Source organism: Phycodurus eques, chromosome 2, assembly GCF_024500275.1.
Source record: "Phycodurus eques isolate BA_2022a chromosome 2, UOR_Pequ_1.1, whole genome shotgun sequence".
Classification (NCBI taxonomy): Eukaryota; Metazoa; Chordata; class Actinopteri; order Syngnathiformes; family Syngnathidae; genus Phycodurus; species Phycodurus eques.
The window spans coordinates 40,648,602-40,661,075 of NC_084526.1; the positions used below are offsets into that span (position 1 = coordinate 40,648,602).

General features: G+C 40.9%; 1 protein-coding gene across 2 annotated transcripts in view; it reads right to left on the minus strand.

The window, feature by feature from the left end:
- Positions 1–12,474, minus strand: part of LOC133399262 (large ribosomal subunit protein eL13) — a 39,464-nt gene that overhangs the window by 12,837 nt on the left and 14,153 nt on the right. For both annotated transcript variants that reach the window (XM_061670669.1, XM_061670673.1), the window contains 8 exons: positions 12,280–12,354; positions 11,560–11,634; positions 7,076–7,159; positions 6,884–6,973; positions 5,791–5,889; positions 5,554–5,640; positions 4,578–4,637; positions 3,946–4,079 (listed from right to left, as the gene is read on the minus strand). In XM_061670669.1, coding sequence (XP_061526653.1) covers positions 3,946–4,079; positions 4,578–4,637; positions 5,554–5,640; positions 5,791–5,889; positions 6,884–6,973; positions 7,076–7,159; positions 11,560–11,634; positions 12,280–12,354 — 704 coding nt within the window. The remainder of the gene's footprint in view (positions 1–3,945; positions 4,080–4,577; positions 4,638–5,553; positions 5,641–5,790; positions 5,890–6,883; positions 6,974–7,075; positions 7,160–11,559; positions 11,635–12,279; positions 12,355–12,474) is intronic.

Below are 12,474 nucleotides of genomic sequence, written 5' to 3' on the forward strand. Positions count from 1 at the left end.
CGTTTCTGGGTGTTGTTGATAAATGGCTTTTGCTTTGCATAGTAGACTTTCAGGTTGCACTTACGGACGTAGCGCCGAACTGTATTGACTGACATTGGTTTTCTGAAGTGTTCCTGAGCCCATGTGCTGATATCCTTTACACATTGATGTCGGTTTTTGATGCAGTGCCGCCTGACAGATCGAAGGTCACGGGCATTCAATGTTGGTTTTGGGACTTGCCGCTTACATGCAGTGATTTCTCCAGATTCTCTGAACCTTTTGATGATATTATGGACCGTAGATGATGAAATCCCTTGAAATTGATTGACTACCCATTTCCAAGCTGTTACTATCCAATCTTTCGAGGACTGATTTGTGATGCAGGTCTAACATAACATATAATACAATTCATCTACAGTGTCCAGTTTATAGTCAAACTGGCAAAGAAGGAGTTGCGCAAATGCACAGTATTCCACCGTGTCCTCGGGAGAACAGTTTCATTTGTCACCATCACACAACCACCGCAGATTTTGACAGATGGAAAAGAAAGGCTGTTGTAAAAGTCTTAAATGACATTGAAACTGACACGTGAAGTGGATTCATTTTTTCCTACTGTTTTTGGTTTGGTTGGTTGGTCTTTGCTATCTATCGTGCAAGCCATTTGAGTGTAATTTGTTTTTGTTTCACAGTAAATGCACTTCACAACCCAGCTTCAGTTCCAAAGTGCCTGAAAGGTCGATAAGAGAATATATTATCCTCAAAATGCATTTTTTTTATTTTCGGGCACCTTGTTTTTTGTAGTGTTGTACTGGTTATGTCTCAGTTTTACTTAAATCATTGTCCGTCCATTCATTTTCTACAGCCTAGCGCTTATCCTCATCAGGTTCGTGGGTGAGCTGCAACCTTTTACTTCAGACGAGAGGGTTAGAACCCCGGGCTGGTTGCCAGCCAATTGTCGGGCAAATATAGCCGAGCAACCAATTCGCACTCACATATGTAACCTAATATGCACGTTTTTTTTGTATTGTGGGAGGAAGCCGAATGCCTGGAGAAAACCATCGCAAGCACGAGGAGAGCATGCAAATTGCGCACAGGAGAGTCTTAAGATGAGATTTGAATAAATAAAAGTTTTATAATGACAAGAATCTGGGCCCTGAAACCAATTATCATAAATGTAATGCATGTCAATGGAAATTTTCATTTTGAAAGACATCCAAATCAAACTTCGACTATCTTGGAACAGATTGTGGTCCTACTTCAGCAGTTCGCCTTTAATATGTTACTCCCAAAAGGACAAAAGTGATGCAGATGTGTGGCTTGTTTCACAACTCTACACCTTTAAAGTAGCTGATAACAACAACAACAACCTGCAGGTTTTACTAAGAGACCGCTGAAAGAATGCTGATTTGTTTGCTGCAATGAATCTGTTCTAAGGGGTGGGGTGGACTGTGCCGCCTGTTCCTATTCAGTACAGCATATGCTCATCCAAATGCGAGCACAATGTTGCAAACAAATAGGATTCATTATCCAGCCATGTGGGGATGTCATTGCTCACATTAACCTTCAAAATCTGTGCATGTTGTATATGAAACACACAAATAAATTCCATGATACCATATAGGGTTTTGCGGTGATTTGCGCAGTGGTCTCTTTTTTTTTTTTTCTTTTTTTTTCTTTCTTTCATTCCACTTTGTCAGCATGTGGAGCATAATAGCACTCAGGAAGGTAAATGAGCCTCTGCCCACACAGACAAAAGCATGTCATGTTAGCTCCATCACGCACTCCTCTGCAAGGACTCTAAAAACCCACATCACCTCTATTCACTAAAGGCTAAAAGGTTTGCTTGCCCACGTTTTGTACCTCACTATTTGAGTTTTGCAGGGAAGGGCTGCTTACGTTCTTCGCTCCCAGACCCGTTGGCGCGGAAGATGCTCTCGCGTTTTCATGTAAACACACACGCAAATGAAACTAAATGACAACTATTCACTTGTCTCCAGCGTTATCTCTGCGATGCTATAATTAGCCAGACAGTCCTCCCCTGATATTCAATAGGAGGATCTGCATAAATCAGGAGCCAGTGTTAATCCTCATCGGGCTTAGTTTCAGCAGATGAGGGAGGTCTTGCTTGTGTGTTCATATTTGTTCTTACTTGAATATGCATCTACCATCTGCCTATTCAACATGGAGTTCAAACATGTCAAACGGAAGCCAAAACAAAAAGCAAAAGCTCCCAAAGTGTACTTCCTCCATGATTCACAACGTGAATCCACTCCCTGGTGTGGTTGTGTTACTTCATATTATTGTACTGCAAGTGCGTGTGTGGTTCAGGGTAATGAGCCTACGCAAGCAAAGCGGATGAGCGCTAACTGCAACAGATGTGGAGAAAAAAGCCTTCTCACACAGTTATCCACATGAAGAAGCACACGGAGCCACACCGGCGCGCTACATGCAAAACAGTAATGCTCCGTGTAAATAGCGAAACGTGTGGATGGGAACAAACTGTACCATTTTTTTTTTTTTTTGCACAATATTGTCACAACAACGTTTTCTTTTTTTTCTCAGCATGAAGGTTGGAGACCAACAATACTTTCTTTGGAAAAGGGATGCGAAAAGGGGTTTCATCTTTCTTCTCCACATGCATGTGCGTCTCAATAAATTAGACTAGGGCGGAAAACCTTTGTATTCATTTCAGTAGTTCGATTCAAAAAGTAAAACTCATATATTACATGGATTCAGAAGAAGTGTCTTTATGTGTATATATATATATATATATATATATATATATATATACAGTATATATGCTGTTAAATTACAGTTATTTACTGTTATTGTTCAATGACTAATTTAACTGTTAATTTACCTGAAAGGGATAAATGTTTCACAGTATTTTACAATTATTACAAAATACAGTAACGTACTGTTGCAAATTCAGTGTTTATTAAAAGCTGCCCTCTCTCATCTGATTTAATGTGTTATTTCATTCAGCTGGCAAGAATTAAAAGCTTCCATTTTCAATGACCGCAAACGTAATGGACGCACTCCACTACGGGAACTATTCACGGATTTTATATATTTGACAATCACACAGTTTATCGAGCTGCCCTCTATAATAAACATAATGCCTTTTGTAGGACAATAAATATCTGATGGGAATTAACTTTACAAAAAAAAATACACTTGTTTCCACGATACATGAGTTATGCTAGAATAAACCACGAAATGCCAGGGACATCATTGCAAAGAAAGTACTAATAAAATGGGATTTAAATGTCAATGGCTGATCTAAAGGTCAAAATGACACATTTCTAATATATTTTCTCAAAATGGAATGTTCCCAATCCAAATGGAAACTGGCGATCGGGTACTATAAGCAGCGTGTCCAGAATATTGTAACACCTCAAACAATAAGACTAACACATGGTTAAGTGACTCACTGATGAGACCAGAGCACAGTGCTGTATTTGTGTGCCACTTATCAGCAGCGGGTGAACAATTCCACGGTACCAAAAAGAGCGAGCGAGACACCCAACGAGCCATTGGGCGACTGAGAAGCAACACTTGTGTGCAACAACTGGATTGGATTGAATGGAAAGGAATTAACCTTCAGATTCTGCCCTTTTGGTGAAAAGAAATAACACAGAGGAGCGTTTACATTGCAAAAAATCAGAGACAATTATTATTGTATCGTATAACAATTACTTCCAAATGACCCTCCAACTCTTTTTGAGCCAACATCCGTTTTTTATTTTAGATTAGAAAACTCTCACAGCTCGCCACCAAAAAAATGTATGATGAGCTGATCAGTGCAAAATTGGGGCCTGCTTAGTTGAACACAAAACTATTATTCCATTGGTGAACAAATATACATTGTTTGTAGTAAATTTTAAAAAAAGTGAAATAATAAATGAGCTTCCATGTTGCTCTCTCAGTCTGAGCGCTTTGCAGCGAGACAAAAGCGTGACGAACCTGTCGTAGTCCTGGCAGATCTCGCCCACAGCTATCAGAGCCTTCAGGTACTCGTTAGGCTGGTAGGGGTTGATGTAGTGTAAAGAGCAGCTGTTCCTGGGGTCTCCGTTGGAGGCTGTGAAGTCAATGGCGACCTGGCGACGGAGAGGAGTAGGGCGGCGATTTGAAAAGCACGGGGTCGACATCACATTTGTTTATCTCGAGAAACGATCATGTCAGGTCGTGTCCGCGATCCGTAAATATGAGGAATAAATTACGTGATGTGAGTTGTCGGTTTTCATACGCCCACACAGATTGAGCACAAATCGCCCTCCGTTCGAATTCTGACAAACTATGTACCGCGGCGGTGGTCAGCATTAATATTCATTGCCTTCAGGAGTCCAACTGATGATGGAAAAGCGGGCACGAGAGGGGGCCCGCCAATGGGCGCGAGTTGACGGAGGCTCAAGTGAATTCGCGATGCTGCCTACAGTAACAACTCTAACTGTGCACAGGGAGGGAAAACACAAAAGTTGAACAATTCTGACTTCAAAGTTTTAAAAGAAAGCGCATTGTGTGCGGAGCAAGCCTGCGGTTAATTCAATCCAATTAAAATCTCAGTGTCAGAGAGGTGAGAAAACAGCGTTATTTACCGTAAAGTGAATCTGGCATCCTCCCATGATGTAATCCAAGAAGGAGTAAACTCTATGGAGCTACGGGAAAAGAACATTTCTTTTAAGGAACAAAACAGACATGAGGTGGCGATGTTTGAGTGGGTGTTCGCCATCTGGTTAAGGCAAGCAACCATATTCAATGTCGTCGTTTGTTTTCAATAAAAAGTTTATTTGAGTGAAATTGGAAGTACGGTGTGAAATGCGGCGGTGCCATCAGATACAAGTTCAATTTGTTCCGTGACCACGTGATGGATGCCACTCATAGCAGCCATTCCAGGGGCGGACCGACGTTGCGGCCGAGGCCAACCCAAACGGAAAGTCGGCCACCCCCGGCGGCGGGCGCGACCACCCCGCTGGTGTGCCCAGTATAGTGTTTTTCAACAAGGTAAAATTCGATCCGTAACCCCAGCCCACCATGACGAAACATTTCGGCCACGCCATGAAAAAAAATATCTGGCTGCGCCCCTGTGTCAATCAAATTGCAACAGGGCAAGCCCTGCCCCGAAGTGGGATTCATAATAATGCGTCTCGGCTCCTAATGGTAGCACTATAATTAGTCGTGCTTCGCAGAGGATAAAGAATATATGACTGTGAGTACTGCTCCATTGTCAGTCTACATGTGTTGCTGCATTGTTGTGTTCAAATATCCATTGCTTAAAGAGTTATAACATGGCAACATAGATGGCATGTAGCATTAGCATTTTTGTTTTTTCAAGAATTGTTGACTTTTTGCTAAAGTGCTTGTGAAATGTGTTTGAACCGAATTGACAGCTCAAATCTCAAGTTGGCGCTCGCAAGTCAAAGCAAAATAAATAAATAAATAAATCGTCCCAACGGCGGAACATATGTCGGAAAACTCATTTGTATCTCAAGGCGCCACCGCACCTTAGAGGGAATCATGAGCGCTAAAGAGCAGGTGTGCCTAATTTTGTGGCCGGTGAAGCTTGAATCGTACCTTGACATCATTTAAGATGACAACACCTGAGTTTTTATAGTTCCTTTTCTTCTGTTTGTACTTGGGATTCACACAATCCCACGTCACCTGAAACGTATAAAAAGCATCATAACATGGCTAATATGCTTTCACCCCTTTTCCGAGGCAGTTGTTTGGTCTGCGAGGGGTCTCGGCCGTGAGATGCGAACGTATGATGATGTGACATAACTGTCTCTCCTCCGCCTCTGCTTCACTGACCTTATTTCCGCTGGAGATTTTCTGCATTTCTCTGAAAGTGGCGTAGAACTCTCCAATGAAGTCGTGCTTCCCTCTGGAGTCGTAATCCCACACTAGGCACTGCGCAACATAGACACACGCAAAACACTGTTTTCTTTTCTTTGTGTTAGTAGGAACCGCGTTACCATACAATATTGACCAATCATCTTGTCTTCTCCTTCTCACAACATTTGTCACACTGGCAAAATCTCATCTCCCGTTACAAAGATAAACACAGTCAATATTAACGTTTATCCATCCATCGTCTGGACTTCTTATCCTCACTAGAGTCGACCAATCGACCAAAAGATTTGTTTACTTGGTTTGAACCACTGCCGCACTAGACTTAGAGTCATATAAGAAGGTATTAGGGATGTTTTAGTTAAAAAAAAAAAAAATGAAATTAAATTGAGACAATTTGGATAAGCTCTTTTTTTTTTTTTTTTTTTCCTTAGTACAAGATCGGGATATCTTGTATATCGGCATATGCTCAAAATCAAGTGACTCGGAGTGAAAACAATGACATCCACAAAAGATAACCACAATAATAAACCCGTTAAATCCATACCACTCTCCATTAGGGGTAGAACTGATTAATCGACTAGTCGACTTGACGACTCCGAATCGACGTTTAACCCTTGAAGTCAACTAATTGCTATTCACTTGTTTTTAGCATCTCGTCTTCCAACTGGCCAATTTACAGAGGACTTTTGACCCGTCCGTCTGCTGCAGTCGCCAGATGATAACGCTCTGTGGAGCAACGAAATGTCTAGTGAAGAAGGCGACACGGTCTTCAAATGTCCGCGCGGGTTCGGAGAGTAAAAAAACAAGATGGTTGTGGAAGAGAGTAGTAGTTAGGCTAGCTAACTTCCGCTATTCCGATCGCCACTAGCCTTAAAAGATTCATACCAGCGCTCCCTCGGGACTGGCGACCTCTGTCTTGTTTGAATATATAGTACCACCACCGGTTGTTATTTTTCATTTTCTCGCGTTTATGATTCCAGCTGAGTCAAAGCAAGAAAACAAATTGTGATTTGTTTTTTTGTTTTTTTTTGGGGGGGGGGGGGTCATTTACCTTAAGCCTCCTCTCCTCATCACAGCTGCACAGCGATATAAGAGACACTTTGAATGGCTCCCAAACAGGATTGAGGTTGTTCTTTATAACCTGTTTGAGGAGGAATACAACCAATTCAGCAAAGTAATTGTCCAGTGAGCGGGCGGGGGGGGGGGGGGGTCTGCGGCTGAACCATAAGGATGATAGCTTTACCTCAGTTCTGTGAACAAGCTGCTCCGTTTCATCATCGTTGATACGATATATTTCCAAAAAGGGGTCAGACTTGCTGAAAAGGTCCTGTTGAAGCAGAGAAAGCAGACGACTAAAATGACTGGCCCTCTTGCTCTGAAGTGTACAAAACGCAATTTAACAGCATGTTCCTATTAAAATTGCCTATTCATTTTCATTCAGCATTTTGCTGCAAACTAAAACATTCTTTTCCGAAATTCCTCACGAGGTTGAGAGAACATTAGCAAGAAGTGTAAAATAATGACAGGTTATTTCAACAATCATCTCCGTGGCATTTGCAAGCAAATATCACAAGAAGGCTTGTTGAGGTTGATTTACGGTCGCTGATTGCGGAGGCGGACGCAATTGTGTCTGTGATTAAAGGTCAGCGAGAAGCAGCAGAAACATTCAGTGCGCCGCGAGGTGCCTCCACCTTTGGAGAAGCGATGCTAAATGATCATCCATGTGGTTGTTTTAACACGCGAGCTTTCACCTCGCGCCATTCGCTTAGATATTGCCGATGACATACCCTGCCACAGATCATTGTCTCCAGCCAAAACATTTCAACGTATTGCCACTTGTAGCTTGCGTAGTTTGCATTTGGGTTGCCTACTCGATGTGGAAAACGCACGGAGAGAATTTACATTTCATTACTTTCTAAAATAGCCCCCAAATTGCTAACACTTCACTGACATCAGCAGGGTGGGTAAATATGTTATTTATTTTTTTCTCTACATTGCCTGTATGTGAGCGCGTGTGCATGCGTGTCCTCTTCTATTCCAAATGAGACAGTTAAGGCTGCATTTCCCGCCACATTAGCCCGATATATCTCCTGAGGGACAAGAGCACGAGGAGCTGCGGCATCCCGTCTTTGTTGTCATGGCGACGGGCAGCCAGCGGCATCAGCAACAGCGCGGCCCGATCGGACGAGTGCAAATGTAATCTCGGGCTAATTACAACTCGCTGAATGAATGATCAGCTGGCACAAGTCATTATGTGTAAATAGGATATTTAATCATTCATTCTTATGCGCAGTTCAGGGTAATCGTGCGATGGTGTGTCCGTGTGTGTGTGTGTGTGTGTGTGTGTCTGCGTGTTTGGCAACAGGTTGAAGTGATCTCACACACACGACAAAAAACAACAACAATACAATTGATCATTCTTGACGGAAGTCAATTCAGGTTTGTCACGTAATTGGACAGGAGCTAAGATGTCTTATGGGTTTCATTTGCCTTTTCCAAAGAGTTTCTATTGACTCTTTCCCAGATGGATTTTTAACAAACACAATTAAACATGTCAGTTTATTCCTAATCCACCAGGGAACCGATTCAGTATAGTGATAGACGGATTGATCTAGGAAAACGTTACAATAATAAAATGGGTTATTGAAACAAAATATCAATATCCTGTATTTACTAATTTATCTACAACCCCAATTCCAATGAAGTTGGGACGTTGTGTTACACATAAATTAAAAACAGAATACAACGATTTGCAAATCATGTTCAACCTATATTTAATTGAATACATCACAAAGACAAGATATTTAATGTTCAAACTGATGAACTTGATTGTTTTTAGCAAATAATCATTAACTTGGAATTTTATGGCTGCAACACGTTCCAAAAAAGCTGGGACAGGTGGCAAAAAAGACTGAGAAAGTTGAGGAATGCTCATCAAACACCAGTTTGGAACATCCCGCAGGTGAACAGGCTCATTGGGAACACGTGGGTGCCATGATTGCGTAGAAAAGGAGCTTCCCTGAATTGCTCAGTCATTCACAAGCAAAGATGGCCGAGGTTCACCACCTTGTGAACAAGTGTGTGAGAAAGTAGTCGAACAGTTTAAGGACAATCTTCCTCAACGTACAATTGCAAGGAATTTAGGCATTTCATCATCCTACGGTCCATAATATCGTCAAAAGGTTCAGAAAATCTGGAGAAAACACTGCATGTAAGATGCAAGGCCGAAAACCAACATTGAATGCCCGTGACCTTCGATCCCTCAGGCGGCACTGCAGCAAAAACCGACATCAATGTGTAAAGGATATCAGCACATGGGCTCAGGAACACTTCAGAAAACCAATGTCAGTCAATACAGTTCGGCGCTACATCCGTAAGTGCAACTTCAAACTCTACTATGCAAAGCAAAAGCCATTTATCAACAACACCCAGAAACGTCGCCGGCTTCTCTGGGCCCGAGCTCATCTAAGATGGACTGACGCAAAGTGGAAAAGTGTTCTGTGGTCCGACGAGTCCACATTTCAAATTGTGTCCTCCGGGGCAAAGAGGAAAAGAACCAATCCGGACTGTTATGGACGCAGCATTAATGCTGAAAGGTACATACAGGTTTTGAGAAACATATGCTGCCATCCAAGCAACGTCTTTTTCATAGACAGTACAGTAATGTATGGTTTTATGAAGAATTAGTTTTTTTGCCACATTTTGTGCTTCAGTTCAATGGAGAATGTGTAGCTCCTTCTGGTGCCTACGCCTTGGCAACCTGCGGGCAGTATAAAACAGACACACGCATATACATGGAGTCGGTCAATAAGTAAGTCGCAGTAATATTAGACAGTTCTTCAAAGAGGATAAAGAATATCCGGCTGAAGGTGAAGTTGAGGCAAAGTTCTGTGCTTGTTTTAAATATACGTGTAATTCTCTATTATGTATTATGTTTAGTTTGACACAGTCGATTTGAACTGGGAGTGGCATCCATTACACAGCTTGAAGCTGCTTTTTTTTTGAAGAATGCCAAATTGCTGCTTGTTGTGTGCTGTGTTGTTTTCTTTTTTTTTGACTGATGATGTTGTTTTTCTTGTTATTGATTGACTTATTGATTGACTTATAATTTGTGAATCTATTTTTTAAACATTTGTTTTCTTGGATGGGCTAAAAAATAAAAAACTGTTTGATGTCTTTTTTTTTCTTATTGTCTTATTTATGAAACAGACCTTTTTGTGTGTCTCTCCCCAACGACAACATTTTGTTAATTTGCAGTCTGAGCTCGATATTTAGCATAACAATTTCATGGCATCTAATTATTATTTGTTTCCGAGCTGACAGCTTTCAAAACCTAATTTTTTTTTTTGCGTCGAGCAAATTGGCAATTTCTTTGAAATACCTGCAGAAATTAACTTTGAGTAGGATAAGTTTATATCAAGTAAACATCACATGGAGGAGAGGTTGCGCTTCAGGAGGATTTCTAATCAAGGTCCTCAATCATTGGCCTCATACAAGTGTCAGCGCAATCACAGGGGTGGTTGTAAATTGTGTAATTTTAAAAAAATAAAATAAATGAAATGTACACTGTGCTGGATTTCCCCCCAGTACCAGTGAGACGTTCAGAGCCTAGCGCACCGACGCTCCTTCGGAGAACATGAAGCACTTTCAAAGCATCGCAGTTAAATTGGATATAAGCTCCTGCTGCCTTTTTGATTGAAATATGCCCACAGCCAAGAAAAAAAAGAAGAAGAAGAAATCTGACAATGCGATGAAGAACAGCTCAGCTCAGCATTAGCCATCCCTCATGTGAAATCAAGTGTGATATAATGTGTTGACGTGATCAGTACAGTGGTGCCTTGAGATACAAGTGGCCCGACTGACACGTTTTCCAAGATACAAGCCGTCATTTGGCTGACTTTTTTTGCTTTAACTTGTGCGGAAAAACTTTGAGATACGAGCGCTGTATGGTGGCAGTGACCTCAACTCAACTCACTTGACAGTTAGTGAACGCTCCATCAAAAAGGAGGCTTTGCGCTATGTCATGCCAATCCCAGTTGACGTTTACTGTCAAATTAAATTCTTAAAAAGAGAATGAAAAGTTGTGTATTGCAAACAACCACACAGCTTTGCCGTAATCAAGTATGTTTACCTTAACACTGACAAACGACACAAAACGCCATAGACGGGCTAACGAACAGCATCTTCCCGTGGTGTGATAACCCTTCAAGCAACGGGCGTTTGAACACAAACGGTGGAGCAACACACGTAGACAAGCAATAGAACAATACTTACAGGCGTATGGTCTTTATCCTTTGCGAGAATGACACATATTACTGCGTCTGAGTCAGTTGTGAAAAGATGTATTATACTGCCCCGACCGAGTTGCTGAAGGCGCACACACCAGAAAGCGCAACACAAAGTTCATTGAATTTCATCACAAAAATGTGTCAAAACCTGTTCTTTACATTCTCTTTAATAATGTCCTTATTCTATGTTTTTATAGTACAATATTTTAGAGTGCTATTTTCCTTGTTAAAAAAAAAACAAACATTATCGAAATCTTTGTGGGGTTTTAAATGCATTAATGGTATATTCATTCATTTCAATGAGATACAGCTCTTCTCCGGAATCGCGCAAGATTGTTGAATGATAAGTGTACCTAATGTGTTAATATAAAATAAATAATATGTTGAAGATATTAAAAAAAAATAAAAAAATAAAAAAAAAAACGTGCGCTCCTATCACCTTATCGTCAAGTTTCTTGGCACAGAAGGACAGCTCCACATAGCCGTTGTTACCGGAAATTTCCTCCGCATGCACCTGAGAAGAGATAAGATTTTATTCTCGAATATTTCAGCATTTATGGGAAAAACAAAATCCTCGTGCTCTTTGCTTGCCGAGTAAACGTGAGGCTAAAAAAAAATCAAAGGGGGTGATTATGTGGATGCAGACAAGCCCCCTGGAAAATGAACTTGTCTTTTTTGTTTTTTTCAAGCAAATACAATTGGAGTCGCTTATACACATTTTTCTTTAGTCCACATAACACAAGGTGAAAAAAAAAATAATCATCATAATAACATTATACATAGAGACTCAAATATAAACATACACTATGACTAATATTTGCTTAAATCCAAGATTCACCTGGACCAGATAAAAAAAAAAATGAATTCTTCTTCAAAACCATCAAATGTGGAGATGAATTATGATCTACTTTGGGGTTGAAACTGAAGGCTGCAATCGCATACCATAGTGTTTTAAAACAAAACGAAAAATGCATTCAAATGTGTGTCGTTTTAAGACTGAGTAGAGATGTAGACAGCTATTTTTATTTTTATTTTTTGCCATGACTCATCATTTTGCAATCACTTTTGCTCACTTTGCTCTCGTTTCATCAATCCCAGAGTGAGCGTAGCTGTGCGATATGCAGCATTCCCGACAAAGTTACAAGTTTAAAGGATTTACCGTGATGGTGGATTTGCCAGCATATTTTCCATACTTTAGAAGTAGAGGCTTCACCATCTTCTTTTGGGCCACAATCTGCAAAAAAAAAAAAAAAAAAAACACAGAACGATTGGCTCACTTGCACATCAAACAACACCGGTGATTGACTGTATGTGACTTGCCAGTGATAAGATTTGCGTGTAAATTCACGCGTAC